Source organism: Pempheris klunzingeri, chromosome 4 (assembly GCF_042242105.1).
Source record: "Pempheris klunzingeri isolate RE-2024b chromosome 4, fPemKlu1.hap1, whole genome shotgun sequence".
In the NCBI taxonomy this organism is placed as follows: Eukaryota; Metazoa; Chordata; class Actinopteri; order Acropomatiformes; family Pempheridae; genus Pempheris; species Pempheris klunzingeri.
The window spans coordinates 17448839-17464146 of NC_092015.1; the positions used below are offsets into that span (position 1 = coordinate 17448839).

Genomic DNA, 15308 nt, shown 5'->3' on the forward strand with positions numbered 1-15308 from the left:
ACAAGAGGTTTCCTCCCTTCTACTTCCGCCTTCGTTTAAATCCTGTTACGCAGACACACATCGCCTCTTTTTGGGTCAGGGCGGAATATGAGTTCCTGGATAATTTGTAATATATCAAGACGTTTGCGGCATATTTTTAGAGTATGGTCTGTTGAGCTCATGGTATTTAAGTCACTGTTAAAACGACACAGTGGTTTCATTTATCATTTATCATTTAGGTCCGATGTCGTGTATGTACTGCGTGGTACACAGTTTTGACCGGCATCGATGAGGGCATTTTAGTTAAACACTTGTACGGTCACCAGTTACTGAATTTGAGTTAATGCAGTTATCACATCGTGGCGTTGCTTAGAAAACACTGCTGTGCGTAGAGAGCGTGTAGGGCAACTTCTCCGATGAATTTCCAGTCTAAAACAGCGGATTTTGACGGTTAAAAGGGACGTGAACTATCTTGTCTCTCGAGCGAAATCTCTTCGGGTGTGCTCGTACCGGCGTTTCTTTAACACATCAGCGCCACTATGCGGATTAGTGCCGCCACTGCATGTGCAAAGAAAATGAGATTGTGTTATTGTGCTGTTTCTTTCCATTGTTACATTTGTTTTTCCAATGAGTAATGTAGAGGAAAATGTGCATGTACAAAGCCAGTGCATTTGTTAAGAAAGTTATTACTTAAATTCCTCTCACGCCTAACAGAATGAGGGCTCCTCTGGAAAAGACAAACTCTCTTTGTGGTTGACACTTAAATGGCTTTCATTATGGCTTAAGCACATGGAGCACATTTCTAGGGACTAAACTTTAATTCAGGCACTTAATTGGGTTCCGTGTTGAAGTGTGAGAAGTACTTGCCACTGAACATTTAAACAAAAGACTTGATTAAAAATTTGAATTGAAATACTTCTTCACATCCTCAAGCAATGACCTACAGATGAATGTTAAGCAATGCACCACATAGTCTAGATATCAAGTTCATATCCACACATTCATCTCATAAGATCCATAATATGGAGGAAAACAGTCATGATCCAGAAAACATACATGAACAAAGTCATACTTTTTTTATTACAGATGAACATACTATAACAGAATATCAAGTATACCAATACCAACTGTATTATTTACAAGGGCAACCAGATATCACGGCTATTTTGTGCCACAGACTGCTGAATGTGTCAGTTATTAGCCAAGATAAGCTATGGGCACAGTGGACTTTACTCTTGAATGTGTTGTCCACTTTATTCCAAAGCATTTCACTTTCTTTTTATGCAGACAGTAAGGCTTATGTTGCTCTCCTTTGTCTGAGGGATCCAACACTTAAATGCCCAACAGAAACAATCCTGGTGCACTGCTGGGCTGTTGTTTATAAGATGACCTTATTTTCCTTTTCTTTCCTCCTACAGTTTGTAGCAAGTCTGTAGTCCACACATTTCGAGTTGTTACTTCATTAATTACTGCTCACTGATTGAATTAAAGGCTGCTGTTGCTGCTGCTGTAGTGGAGAGAAGTCAAAGGGTCTGTGGTTCTCCGTGTAGCCGTAGAGTTTCCGAAGGGCCACACGAGCTGCCTCTTCCTCTGCTGCAACTAGAGTTTCTCCTGGACCCTGAGCCAGAAGCTTCTTGTCACTGAATCAACACACAGGTTAACAAATACAAAAAGTAAGTAAAATAGGCAGATTATACACAAAACCCTTTTAACCATCACGTCTGCTGTAAGCACCTGCATCTCAGGACGTTTCAGCTCTAATGCTGCTTTTGTTTTTTACAGTAAATCTTGGTGTACTTCCTCCACAGCAGCACACATACCTGTATAAGCCAACAAAGTATAGTGGCAGGACGGTGCTGGCTCCGGCAGACCTGATGAGGCGAGGCTCCGGCAGAGGAACGTTCCTCTTAGTCAGCTCCTCCACCAGCAGTCCCATGGGGTTGACAACTGTCCACATGTCAAACAGGTCCTTCCCTATCAGCTGGGTGACCAAGAAGTCCTACAGAGAAGGGAGAAGGTGGGGGAGAGGAAAAAGAAAAATGTCATACTACTTTACAAACAACAGACCCAATCCAAGTGTTTGAAAGTGGACAAATGATACTTTCTTTAAAAAAATACTGACTATCTATGACACTCTGCAGCAAGCCTCTTACCCTGAGGAAAAGTCCAGTTCGCTCTTCTCCGCTGCTCTCCTGCAGAGCTCCGATCACTGCCATGAATGTAGAATGCAGCACCTCATCAGGAACAGGGCATTCTGCGCTCATGGCTAGGTCTTCAACGCCAAGATTTCTTGCTACATAGACCACAACTGCTGTACTGGTGAGGTGCAGTACGACGCTCTGCACCCCCTCACTCGGCAGGCTGGGGAGGCTGGCCCTGCACCAGTCCGTCAGGAAACTTTTGGTGAAACTCGCTCCTTTTTTACTCAACTCAATATTATCTTTCAGAGCAAGAGCGGTGGTCCCGGGGTCCACACCTAACGCCTGCCTCCTCTCTTGCTCTGCCTGCAGGTAACAGGGATTGATGAAGGCTACTTTCAGTAGCTCCGAGGAGAAGTTCTCATGGAGGCGGCTGCTGAAAGCCTGAATCTCTGCATGGAAATCCCAGTGAGGCTGTTGAGAGCTGAAACAAAGTCAAACATGGAATTAACTTGGAGTCTTGATTTCCACCACCAAACGATTCCTAGATGGGTCATACACACTGGTTATTACTTCTGACTGGTGTTGCTGGAGTTATGCAAAAAATCCCTATGAATAGTTCTGTGTTGGAGCATTAGTGGACACCAGAGTTAATACTTTTTCCAAGAGTAGGAGAAAGACGTCTTTGAGGATTACTGACAACATTAAAAAAAAAAAATAGTGATAACATGAGATGCACAGATTGGGGCTGCAGAGGAAGCCAGAAGAAATGATTACTGACTACGACCCTGACATCCCTTTTAAAAACGGTGGAAACAGCAGCATTACAGACGCTGCCGAACAAGTCTGCGTTTACAAAGTGTGCAACGTTGCTATTCTATTTTGTATACCAAGCCAACTCAATCGGCTGAGATGAATAAACACACAGTGACTTATGTATCCAATAGATCCAATGTATCCTTGAGATGTTCTCTGGTGGACACTTGTGTTAGCTACCGTTAGCCTCACCGTGGTGTCGGTGCTGGAGGTCCTTCAAGCTTTAACTTCTTTGCCATGAGGAATGTGTATGCTTTCATCCAACGCTTCTTCTCACGGACTTGTGATAATGATATGTTTCTGCAAGCACGCTGACAGTGAATTCCTAATGTCAGCGCACCACGATTTAGTATGTACCCGGACGCCATGTCGATTCCTGACGGCAGAGTGCAACAGCTAAAAGTGTCCGACGGAGAACATGGCAACATCCGGGTAGCCACTCCGGTCCTAGCGTGATGACACGAGGTTACCATGGCAACAAACATAAACGCCAGCTAACGTTAGCTAACGGAGCGGACTGCTGAGTGAAATTTACGCTTCTTATAGACAGCTGGAAAACATATAAAAGAAAATACAGATTATTTATATTCGCCCTGGCTGTAAATTTGATATATTTTTGGCGATGTCAATGGAAAATATAGAGGCGACAGCGACTCAAACGGAACGTGGAGATGCCGATACAACGTTAACTTCTATCAGAGACAGCGCGGAAGCCACGGTGAAGGATGGAGCTCAAGAAAACAAGGGAAAGGCGCAAAAGCCAGTTCAAAACAAATATTCAGGGCCACGAATGACCAAGAAAGTCCTGAAAGACCTCTGTAAGCAGAACAAACTCTACTCAACACCTTGCCTGAATGACGCCTTGTACTTGCACTTCAAAGGTTTCTCCACCATTGAGAACTTAGAGGAGTACACAGGGCTGAAGTGTCTCTGGCTGGAAAGCAATGGGATTCATCGCATTGAGAACCTGGAAGCCCAGAGTGAACTGCGCTGCTTGTTCCTCCACCAGAACCTCATATACAAGCTGGAAAACCTTGAGTCCCTGAAAAGACTGGGCACCCTGAACGTGTCCAACAACTACATACACACCATAGAGAACATCTCCTGCCTTCCTGAGCTGAGCACTCTGCAGATCGCCCACAACAAGCTGGAGACTGTGGGAGACATAGAGCATCTGAGTCAGTGTGTGGCAATCAGTGTGCTGGACATGTCTCACAATCTGTTAAATGACCCAGAGATCCTCTCCGTACTTGAGGCCATGCCTGATCTGCGGGTGTTAAGTCTAATGGGGAATGAAGTGGTGAAAAAAATCCCAAACTACAGGAAGACCATGATTACTCGCCTCAAGCAGCTCACCTTCCTTGACGATCGCCCTGTGTTCCCCAAAGACAGGGCTTCTGCAGAGGCATGGGCAGCGGGGGGGCTAGAGGGGGAGCGTAAAGAGAGGGAGCAATGGGAAACAAGAGAGAGGAGGAAAGTTCAGGACAGCTTGGATGGCATGGCAAAAATTCGAAAGGCAGCCCTGGAGAGACAGCGCCTTCGACGGCAATTGGAGAAAGGTGACGTTTTCAAGATTTGCCATCATATTGCAGAGACAAAGTAAATGTGGATTTAAAGAGTGTAACTCACATTTTATTTCAGGGGCGACTGAGGATTCCACCACTCCGGAGACTCCATGTGAGGATGACGACACCCAGATTTTGACTTCATCCCATGGAGCGAAGATCCAGGCCTTTGTGCAGGACAGCTTGGATGCCCACGAAGAGTTCTTGCAGAGTCAGTCAACACAGGTGCCCGATGAACATCAGCCAAACGGTGAACATCTGGGTGCAGAGCAGCCGAGTCAAGGGTTCCAGAGGGAGCAGTTCAAGAAAGATGACCAGGACGAAGCACAGATAAATCACCCTGTGAGAGAAGAGAAGGAAGGGGTTTATCCAGAGCACTCCGAGCAAGAGCAAGAAAGTATTGCAGGAAGGATGACAGACACAGAAAAACTAGAAGATAAACAAGAAAACCTGTCACGTGGAATCCAGCTCATGAGAAATGAGTCAGAGAGAGAACAGGCAAACAAGAGGGAGAAGTGTGAAAAGAAATTTCCTTCTCTAGTCAGGGCAGCTCCTCCTGAAGCAGACAAGGCCGTACCAACATGTGGACCTGGACCACTGGTTACAGAGCTGGAAGATGAAGAGCAGCTGGAAACCATTTACCTTCCACAACATTGCCCACTGCGAATTGATGACTTGCCTGATCTGGAGGATGTGGACACAGAGGACTTCGCAGCAATGTTCTCTCCAGTGTTCAAACCGAAAATAGAGGTCCTATCATCAGGCGGCGATGAGGATGAACCAGATGGGAATCAGAGTGAGGCTAACCCCACCTTCAGTCCAGAGGAAAATTCACTCTTTGTAATGAGTGGCAGCAACAAATCGGCCGGGGTCTCTAACACGTCGACATCACTGGTGTATCCAGAGGATGATGATGAGCCACTGATTTCCGAACCAGTGAGAAAGCCCAAAACAAACCAAACCATGTCACCACGACGCTGCCTGATCGAGGAGCTGGAATGATGGCTGCATTCTTGTCAGATTAAAGTGATGAACAACATTGTCTCACAGGATGCAGCTCTAATTAAATGTCTTAATGCTGACAGGCAATACATTGGCTGTGTCAGGTCACAAAAAGCTCGATATGGGCACAGTCTTAATTCAAAACATGAATATTTAGCTGTGAGGTCATTCATTGTCTAGTATATTTGTGTTTAAGAAAGTCAAAGCCATTTTATTTATATGGTTGTTAACTGAAACACTAGCTGTACAGTCAGTTGTCAGTGCATCTAAAGTAAATTGGCACAAAGTGAGCGCGATGTAACAGCGACATTTTAGTGATGTGTGTATCTAATCTAATGGATCAATAAAATTACAGGACACGTCAAACGTATGGTTTTACTAAATTGTATTACATTTCCCAGTTCACGTCACACATTATCCTCTCTGCAATAAATATTCAACACGTTACATCTCCATGTTGGTAAACTATGCTATGAGATCTCTTCCAAAGCTCTTGAGTGACATGAACAAATATTTACAAGTCATGCTTAGCATCCAGCGAGAAGATATGTAATAAAAACAAAACACGAGAAAATATGAGACAGGATGAAATAAGAGTACAAAAATAAAACTGTACATGTTTTAAATAAACAAAATCAAAATATCAGCCCTGTGGGTAATGGGCCTGATACGCAAGTGTTGAGGTCTTCCTCACGCAGGGGCTGAGTGCAGCGAGTAGCTAAAGTTTGACACATAGAATAAATGATAGTACGTTCTTCTGTCACGGCAGAAATGCAGGCCGGCCGGCTCTAACGTCGCAGCCACACCCAGGTGTTGACCAGCCAGAAAGCTACAGTGACCGAGTACAGGATCATCTCTCGCTTTGCTCGCTCCTTGTTCTCCTCTTCCAAATGTTGGAGTCTCCGGTTCAACTTGATGAGCTGTAGATAAATAATTCAAAACGTTTTTTTTTTTTTTATCCACTCACAAGGGAACCACGATCGGCCGCCGCGCCACAGGATGGCGACGGTGTATTTATGAAGAACTGACCTGACGTCGAAGTGTCGTTGCATCGACCACGCTCATGTCATCAGGACCTCCATCCAGCGTGGCTTCATATGTCGATAATGCAAGCCTTAAAAAGAGAACGGACACTTTGAGAATTACATAGCTCGGCCAGGACAGAGTGCATAATTTAGATGGCGCATTTCAGATCGGTGGCACGAGTTAACAACGGCAACATAACTTTAATAGATGATGTTTTCTACCAGGACCAGATTGTATGGAAATGAGCCGAAATGAGAATGGAAGGTAGGAAAAGAAGAGGAAAAGGACAAAGGATCAGAGTGAAGACTAAGTTCCAGGTGAAGTTACCTGGATTCATGCAGGGGGTTGGAGCTTGAGGCCGACCCCCCTCGCAGTGATGGTTTGCTATAGAGGTGGGAAAAGACAGGGTTTGGAGAAAGGGGAAAAATAAGAGAGAGAGAGAGCAGCATACACATGGTACAGTGTTGCATACATGTGCACACCTTGCATGTCCCTTGCATATCTAGACTTTTTGTGTTGTCCTGAAAACCAGCAGGTTAATATTTTCAGGTCTTTTATAATGTCTTATTAAAGTGCTATTCAAAGAGTCTTTTTCTTCATTATCCCTTTAAAACTGATCCCAAAACTCTAAAGTTTTAGTTTTCAGGTATGTCCCTCCTACCGTTGGTGACGGTAGGAATGTGAAGGGAGCTTTGTCAATTAAACTTCTAAAGCGGGCAGAGTTATGCCTTCATCAGGGAGGGCGAACAGTCCAAAGTCATACTGTTGCAAAAGCCTGGTGAAGGTGTAAGCTGTAAAGTGTATGTGATATCATATGGTTCTTTCTGCTCAGACATCAAGCCTTTAATGTTGATTCAGCTTTTTCCTGATACAACAAAGAGAATGGTGAACTTTGAGTGAAATCTAATTCACCAGAAAGTTGTCTGTTAGTAAACTATTCCTTCAGTGGCTGCTACTAGCGTCAAGTGTGTCTCGCAATAATGGACCAAACTGCTTAAAATGCCACAGATTGGAAAGGCGCATAAAGCAAAATGGCTTGATACATGCTGTATTAATATTGTTACTGTGTGTCACAATAGTCAGTTAGAAAATGGTCATGTGATGCTTAAGCCTAAGGGCCAAACAACATTTCAGAAACACCCCGTTCCCCTAAAAACCGGGTGCTGAAGAGCAGAAATCCAAGTAGATTTAGTGAGACTTTAAAGAAGACCGCTGATGCAGTCTGTATTGCCTCCTCTGACCAATATCTAGAAAGGCAAACATTTTTCTCTCAAGCTAAAATGACCGAATGATTGGGAGGTCACCTGCGAGGGTTCTCATCCAACACCTCCAGGACCTGCTGGTAGGCCCGACGTGTAGTGGACTGGATGAAAGAAAGAACACCGCTAGCGCTGTACACGTTGTGTTGTTCTTCAGTCACGGTGAGAGGGGGGCAAGGGTGGACAGTGTCTGGGGGGGACGGGGTCGCACTGCTCAGTGCCCAGCATTAAGAGCAGCCAATTCAGAGGAAAGACAAAAGAGGAAAGAAAGGAGGGAGGCAGGGGAGGGAGAGAAATAAGGAAAAGAAACTGTCCTCAACTGTACTGACTTTGTAAAAACCGCAACCGAGTGGAAGTGAATAAAAGTAATGTTGCAATAACAGCTAGACATTGAACCTGCCAACCACTAACAATGCTTTGCTAACATATAACACATCCAATAAAAAACAGAAACAGAGAAGGAGATGTGAACCAAAAGCAAGCAACTGATTCCAATTTTGAATAGATCCCTAAAGACAGACCACAGCTCAAAGTCCCACAAGAGGTGGTGACCCCATCAGTAAAACCAAGAAGTCACATGCAGTTGTGTTTAAAGAAGTGATCGGGACACATAAAACATTTTTTTGCTGCAGAATTACAAAGTGATTGATATAATATCGGGTCCCAATGTGATTATTTATAACTATCTACCTACTAGATAAAGCTACAGAGCACACATGGTGTAAAGTGGGCCTACATCTATTCAGTAAAGCTAACTGATGTATTCTTTACGTGTGAATAACTTTGCATTAAACTGTATAGGCTGCATCATGATTTTCCTTTAATGTTTTTTTTTGCTGTTTGTGTCCTACAGTGTTGCATGTTTAGAAACCAAAGAGGAATATTTTTCATCCTTTTACATAAACCCTGAAATCATCTTAAAATCGGTAAATAATAGTCAAAACTGATTAGTACATCAAACGTTTAAAATCACGAGGTTAATGGATTAGTGTCAGTGACAAAAACATCCGAGTTCTGCATTAACACTGAAAGCAACAAAACTTATCGCAACAAAACAGTTTGTAATGCCAGCGACAGACAAGCAGCCACGTCACACAGACAAAGGGACGGAAGGAAAAACAAAACCAAAAGAAAGATGCAACATGCTAATGAATGCATAAAGGAGATAAGATGGAGCTGATACGAAGCTAATGACGGCATATCCAGGCCAATACTCACGCGGAATCGTTGCGCATCAGCTGACTGCTGTGGCGGGCAGCTGCATTCTCACTGGCTGAGCGTTCCCGCTTTACGCGTCCTTGGGGCCGCAACTAACAGGAATAATGACGACCGCTTTATTCAGGTTATGGTTTTCTATCAGGATATGATTTCAGTCTATGAGTGGATTTCATGTAGAGTCCTTAGCAGTAAAAAGGTGATTGCTTTATTACTTACCAGCCCCTCAGTGTCTGGAGCCACCCGCTGCTCCTCTTCCAGGAAGTCAAGGGGCCGATCGCTGAGGGTGAGGACTCTGGGTGGAGTCTTCAGAGACAGGGTTTCTAGTGGTGTTGACTGGATCAGGTCCAGGTCTCTAGGTCTGGGGAACTGGGGGTCATTACTCTCTCCTGACAAGGGAAGGTGTAAATTTGAGTTGCGAATGAGAGATTGATGCATTTCTGCTTCACTTAATTTGACTGTACTGTGATTTGAATGCTGAAGGTGAACAATAACTATCGTCTTCACATGAATGGTGTGATTTTTTTTCTGTCAAATTTTCAGTCTTATATAGTTTTATACTTATATATAGTTATATAGGCATGACACTACTGCTGATCAGTAATAAAGCTTCTATAAAGGTACAAAGTCCTGAGCCACTGATAGAGGGGTATCTAATGTCTGTCAATGACTGTAACAAAACCATATAACAGGTGAATTGCAGTCAGCTGCCACCAGTGATGAGTCTGTTTGTAATAAATGACTTTTAACTGCACAGAAATCACAGCACACTCACCTGCAATCACAATTCTCTCTGGGACTTGCATTATGACACTGGGGGGGACCTCCTGAGATCCCAGACTAGAGTCTTCATGGGATTGAGGAGCCACTTTGAGCATCTCGGGGATGCGCATCCTCTGGCTGATCCCCTCTGTGTACTCCAGCTCATAATGGATACGGTTCATCTCCGCCATCTCTGCGGTGGGGGAGGGGAAGGCTGCTCCGTTCATTTGGCTGTGTGAAAGGATTTGTTCAGCAATACTAATTGTTAGCCACAAAAAGGTCACAAAGAGCAGAATACATGCCAATGTAATAGAGCGGTGTGTTCTGTTTGACTTGTCGTGCCGCATACCCACTGACACACCTTATTCAACTACACATACTGAACTAAACACAACAATCTCTTGAAGGATCTCCTCATAAAATATTAGTGCAGCTGATGAGCTGTAGGCAGGAGTTAAAGATGGGGAAATTTCTCGTGACACTATCATATGATGCTAACTTGGTGTCTTCTGACTTTTCATACAGACACAAAGGGAGGTTATATAAACTAGGTCGGCTGTACCAGAGAAGAGATGCTCAGGCTGCTGCTCGCATCACATGTATCACATGTACTTTCATTAACATGTATGCTACAGTAATGCTAACATTAACGATGATGCACAGAACTATGCTAAGACTAGTGAAGCTAATACAGTAGTTATCTGGTTGACGTTACTTTTAAAAAACATTCACCATATTTGCAGTAATTAGTAAACTGCTGCTGTTTAGCTCTGTGCTCCAGGTAACTGTTAGGAGATCTGACAATATCCTGAAGCTAACCTTAATTTTGGCTGGACAGCTAGCTGCTACAGACAAGAAATTACCGCCATTAGTATGCTAGCGCGCTTGTTTCGGTTTCTTACCGTTTGGTTTGTTGCTAAGGATAGCTACCACCTCCGAGAAAAACAATTATTTATCAAGGCCTTAAAGGAATAAAAACTGCTTAATATTCTCCGAATGGCACAGTTATGTGTAGGTATTATAGATGATGTAGCTGTCAGGCATCTCCGTGTGTTGATATGAGAGGAACCTCCTCTCTTCCTCTTCCCTCTGGACCCCAAACAGGAAGTACCCAACGCTCAGGAGGAAGTGACGCCACACGCGCTAAACGCCGAAATGTAATAAGTGGTCAGTGGTGTTTCATTTGATGTGATGTGCAAACAATAATTCATTTCTAACTAATTTATTCGATTTATTTCAACAGTGGCCTATTCTTAATCACCACTGATGTATTGTGTATATGGTATAGTAATGATGTTTTTTTTCCTAACATCTTTGCACTCTGCATCACTGTATATATACAGTATATATAAAATATACACAGACACACACACACACACACACACACACACACACATATACATATATATATATATATATATATATATATATATATATATATATATATATATATATATATATATATATATATATATACACACACACACACACATCCGTAGTCAAATGCCTCTTATGTGTTCACATTCCTTGCATAATTAAGCATGTGGAGTATCTATTGAATTATATTCATATGCATTGTATGTAAATACAGTCACGTCCTTATCTGTTTGTCTTATTTTTCTATAATGTTTATTACACTTTCAATTTCATTTACAAGTTAAGAGATAACTTAAAAGCATGTCTGGGTGTGTTACTAATAGTAAATACACAGGTCAATGTCGCAGGGGGTTTTGGGAGGTGGCCCCTCAGTGACTGTGGGTGGTGCGTTCACTCGGAGCCATTCAAAGGCTGCGATTGACATAAGACAGGTCGTGCCTGTGCTTAACCGGTAACGAGAAATCACGTCTGGATCTCGGGGAAAAATCAATGCAAGACCAGCGCCAACTTCCGAATGATGTCTTAAGGTGGACTTGTAAATAAACGCCAGGATGCTCTTCAATTGATGGACACAGAAGCTGCGCCGATTGAATACTGCTCTCCGTGTCTGTAACTGGCTGAAATTATGTTCCCAGATATTTTATGCGTGATATTATTCAGCACTATGCACATCGCATCATGTTTGGAGCTGCAACTCGGCATGTAAGTGAACTCTTGTAATATTTTCCACTTTTTTATTTTGCACTTAGCCCATCAGATTTTACTAAATAATCAGGTGAATGAGAAAGTTTGCAGGCTTAAAAATTAGGCAAAGCAACCAAGCCTCCCATAGCAAACTAAAAAAAAGACAGTTATTTCCATAGGCAAAGTTTTACAGATGATTAAACTTTTGCTTTTGTCTCTGATTTTGTTACTTTATAGTTTACTATGTTCAGTGCCCACTAGGAGTCGCTCTTTCAGGTCCCCCGTGGTGATGGATGTGTGTTTTATATCACTGTTGGAACTCTGCATGATAGCTTCCAGAGGAATGTGATTTTTTTTTTCCGTCTAGTACTCTACCAGAGGTTTGTGAATTTAAATAGACTGGACATGATTGAAGAAATCGTTTTCATTACAGCAGGAGCTGAATACTTCCACTAATTAACTTCAGGCAGCTTTGTATTGAAGCCACACAGATGCAGACTGCTCATGCCTGCTGCACAGTACAAACCTCTGTTCTGTGTGATGAATGTGTACACATCAGTGCATGCATGCACGCACAACATGCAAACAATTCCGGTAAAAATACACTGAATTATTTATTGCGTGCTGTAGCACTGTCCAAACTGTCCAAACCAAAGATTTCTGTTCATTTTCTGGACCTTAATCAAGCATATTGTACCAATCAGGAAGCTGTATAATTACCTGACAAGCAATGTGCGTGATGGCTTGATGTTCATGCAACTAAACATAGAACACATGGAAGTCCATGTCTGCTGGAGTACATACGTTGGCTTTACAGCAGGCTTAGGCCAGCACTGGAACCAGCCCTTCTCTCAACTCAACCCTGCCTCAACACACTATAAAGAACAAATTATAGCAGATTTTTGTGATTGCATCTTCTTCTCTTCTATGTGTGTTTTCAATGATCAGGCCAAATGTTTGTGCAGACCAGGAGATGTCCATGTTGGGGGGCCGTCAGCCTTGTGTCCAGGCTTTTACCCGCATGGTTAAGGTGTGGAAACAGGGCTGCAACAGTCACAGATGGTGCATCGGCTATGAGAGAAGGTAGGAGCAAAACACTTTCACAATGCAAAAATACTTTATTGGTTGTTGACCATCACTGTTCTATAAAGAAATATGGTATAGCGGCAGACGTGAGAGACTTTTGAAATAAGTAAGACTGCATTCTTTACAGGGTATATTGTATTCACAGACATGCTGACATTACGCGTAAACCTATAATGTTACTTCCTGAAAATCCCATTATGTGACTATAACAGAATTTCTCCTCCTCAGGACAGCTTACTACACAGTGTACAGGCAGACGTACAGCATGGATTTGCACACAGTCTATAAGTGCTGCCCCGGGTGGACTCAGAAGGGTGAAGAGATGGGCTGTCTGCACAGTGAGTAGTCACATTTTACATACATATGTATCACATGGGGCATTGAACTGGAAAAATGTCAATTACATTAGGCAGGAAGGCAGTTGCCTACATATAGAAATGCACACAAACATGGCTACACCAGCAGCCTCACGGTATATGACATGTGCTGTCCGCAGGGTTGTGTGGTGCCAATACATGTTTCAATGGAGGTCAGTGTGCAGAGACTGGAGACCAGATTTGTCAGTGTCCAGTGGGCTTCAAAGGCACGCGATGCCAATACGGTGAGTTTTCATTCCCACCTGATAAAAAAAGTTGGTCACGTGTATAAACCTGCATACTCCATTTCACTGCATTCAAAGAATACACAGCAATAAGCTGAGTGCAGCTTTGTGTGAGTGAACTCCTCAGAGCACAACATGCTGTTAAAGCTTTAATAGGCCCGCTTCGGACCTTATGCTTTCACTTTACAAAAGCAGTGCTAGCCTGTAGTGTAGCTGTGATTGGACGAGGCTGCTCTGTGGGGTCTCTGGGTAGTTAAAGGTAGGAGAGGTGCTCTCTGGGAGGAATGGTTTCCTTTGAAGGCTAGACCCTGGAGTGCTGTGGCCAACCCAGCTGAGGCTCCACTCTATAAAAACTGTATGTTAATGAGGCTGTGTGCAGTTCTGGCTTAATATGGTTAAGAGAGGAAAAGACTAGAACACGCTTTGTCAGTATTTCACTTTAGAGGTAGTGATTCAACATTTAACGATTACATTCCTTAAATTATTATTTTTTTTGTTGTGACAAGCAACTTAAAGGAATAGTTCGACATTTTAGGAATGGGGAAATATGGATACTCATGTTCTGGTGCGGAGTTAGATATGAAGATCAGGGATATGAAGACAGCTTAGACTGGAAACTGGAGGCAACAGCTAGCCCAGCTCTGTCGAAAGGTACAGCAAAATCCAACAACCAGCATCTCTTAAGCTCACTAATGAACACAATATATCTCTTATAGAAAATGTATGTGTCGAAGAATTTTCAGACATCTCTGAGGACAGACGAACAGAATATAATGCCTTAGTAACCTCAGGCTCAGAGTTCTAAATAAGGCCATTTCACCTACATTGCAAATGAACAGTCTTGACCCTGAGAGCGGGAACCTGGGATCTGTAGCCATGAAATGAGAAACAGTGGGTTTATCCCTTTTGTCTTTGAGGTTTGTCTCGTTACCATCATCGGCTTCTCTTTCCGCTGTCCAAACCCCTGCGGTCTACGTCAACACGCCAACAGGAGGATGGCTGTATTTTGAGAGAATTGTGAACAGAGGATATTTGGTTCCTACCCCCCTTGTGTTTGCGAACCCACAAATACACACACACACTGCAAATGTTTCCTTGTTTTATTCCCTGACTTTCCCTGGAGAAAGGGCCTGTCTGCTTGGGCTTTTAAACAGTTCCTCCTCCTGTTTAGACATTTCACAGGAACGTGCCGTTGTTTGTTAGAGCTAGCTGTCCCGCACGTTTGTTTTGACACGGGCTCTTTGGTTTTCACACATCACAGAGACACATAGGGAACAGAAAGGGAACGGATAGGGAACATTTCTTCTGGGTTTCTCTTTCTCTCTTGCACATCCTGTGCTTTCGATCCTCCTCAGTGAGAACTCATCGTGCTCTTCCCTCTTTGTAGAACGTTTTCCCTTCTCTCATCTCTCGAGACAGATTTATCCTCACTCCTCTGCCAGAATCATTATAGAAGAAAGACTCAGCCAAGCTCCTGTGCTCGGCCAGGTTCCTTCACTGAACCTCTGCTTAGTGTTGGGGCATATACACCAACGATACTGAGTTGTAGGGATTTGAGCCCAGGTGCTATTTTAGAGCATTTAAGCTATATTCCTCATCAAAAAATACAGTTTCAGAATCCATTTGGAAAATTTTACCAAGTCCCTACAACAGATAGATACATTAGAGTGGCATAATGGTGCACACTGTTATGTAAGTCTTCATCGCATGACAGAGTTGATAGAGAAATGTGATAATGGTGCGAACAGAGGTTTGTTCCTTAACTGCTAAAACAATTACAGGAATATGCAGTGCTGTG

General features: G+C 43.2%; 4 protein-coding genes across 7 annotated transcripts in view; 2 read left to right on the top strand and 2 right to left on the bottom strand.

The window, feature by feature from the left end:
- Nucleotides 1-1070: 1070 nt before the first annotated feature.
- Nucleotides 1071-3306, bottom strand: mrpl44 (mitochondrial ribosomal protein L44). Its single transcript, XM_070829467.1, has 4 exons — nucleotides 3126-3306; nucleotides 2133-2601; nucleotides 1800-1978; nucleotides 1071-1619 (listed from the first exon to the last, which is right to left on the bottom strand). The coding sequence occupies exons 1-4, from the start codon at nucleotides 3299-3301 to the stop codon at nucleotides 1442-1444; spliced, it is 1002 nt and encodes a 333-aa protein (XP_070685568.1). The 5' UTR covers nucleotides 3302-3306; the 3' UTR covers nucleotides 1071-1441.
- A 249-nt stretch (nucleotides 3307-3555) lies between these two features.
- On the top strand, nucleotides 3556-5500 carry dnaaf1 (dynein axonemal assembly factor 1). The gene is made up of 2 exons (XM_070829248.1): nucleotides 3556-4492; nucleotides 4575-5500. Exons 1-2 carry the CDS (start codon nucleotides 3556-3558, stop codon nucleotides 5498-5500), a joined length of 1863 nt encoding a protein of 620 aa, XP_070685349.1.
- Nucleotides 5501-5861: 361 nt separating this feature from the next.
- mffa (mitochondrial fission factor a) lies at nucleotides 5862-10850 on the bottom strand. 4 transcript variants are annotated; one of them, XM_070828949.1, is made up of 8 exons: nucleotides 10665-10850; nucleotides 9776-9993; nucleotides 9220-9389; nucleotides 9004-9095; nucleotides 7831-7995; nucleotides 6854-6910; nucleotides 6530-6614; nucleotides 5862-6420 (listed from the first exon to the last, which is right to left on the bottom strand). In XM_070828949.1, exons 2-8 carry the CDS (start codon nucleotides 9987-9989, stop codon nucleotides 6289-6291), a joined length of 915 nt encoding a protein of 304 aa, XP_070685050.1. In that variant the 5' UTR covers nucleotides 9990-9993; nucleotides 10665-10850; the 3' UTR covers nucleotides 5862-6288. The 4 variants fall into 4 exon arrangements, with proteins under 4 accessions (XP_070685050.1, XP_070685052.1, XP_070685051.1 ...); XM_070828951.1 differs by lacking the exon at nucleotides 7831-7995; XM_070828950.1 differs by lacking the exon at nucleotides 6854-6910.
- A 914-nt stretch (nucleotides 10851-11764) lies between these two features.
- egfem1 (EGF-like and EMI domain containing 1) overlaps nucleotides 11765-15308 on the top strand; it is a 52362-nt gene continuing 48818 nt past the window's right edge. The window contains 4 exon segments of the mRNA XM_070829035.1: nucleotides 11765-11841; nucleotides 12772-12906; nucleotides 13138-13247; nucleotides 13406-13510. Of these exon segments, the coding sequence (XP_070685136.1) occupies nucleotides 11765-11841; nucleotides 12772-12906; nucleotides 13138-13247; nucleotides 13406-13510 (427 nt within the window).

What these genes read in the sequence shown, in the direction of transcription:
- mrpl44 (XM_070829467.1), bottom strand. Translation starts at nt 3,301, where the DNA reads ATGGCGTCCGGGTACATACTAAATCGTGGTGCGCTGACATTAGGAATT. An exon ending in GAACTGGACTTTTCCTCAGG is followed by an intron (nt 1,979 to 2,132) that starts GTAAGAGGCTTG and finishes CCTTCTCTGTAG; the next exon opens with GACTTCTTGGTCACCCAGCT. An exon ending in TACTTTGTTGGCTTATACAG is followed by an intron (nt 1,620 to 1,799) that starts GTATGTGTGCTG and finishes GTGTTGATTCAG; the next exon opens with TGACAAGAAGCTTCTGGCTC.
- dnaaf1 (XM_070829248.1), top strand. Translation starts at nt 3,556, where the DNA reads ATGTCAATGGAAAATATAGAGGCGACAGCGACTCAAACGGAACGTGGA. An exon ending in TCGACGGCAATTGGAGAAAG is followed by an intron (nt 4,493 to 4,574) that starts GTGACGTTTTCA and finishes ATTTTATTTCAG; the next exon opens with GGGCGACTGAGGATTCCACC.
- mffa (XM_070828949.1), bottom strand. Translation starts at nt 9,989, where the DNA reads ATGAACGGAGCAGCCTTCCCCTCCCCCACCGCAGAGATGGCGGAGATG. An exon ending in TTGGATGAGAACCCTCGCAG is followed by an intron (nt 6,911 to 7,830) that starts GTGACCTCCCAA and finishes CCACCTCTATAG; the next exon opens with CAAACCATCACTGCGAGGGG. An exon ending in CAACGACACTTCGACGTCAG is followed by an intron (nt 6,421 to 6,529) that starts GTCAGTTCTTCA and finishes ATTTATCTACAG; the next exon opens with CTCATCAAGTTGAACCGGAG.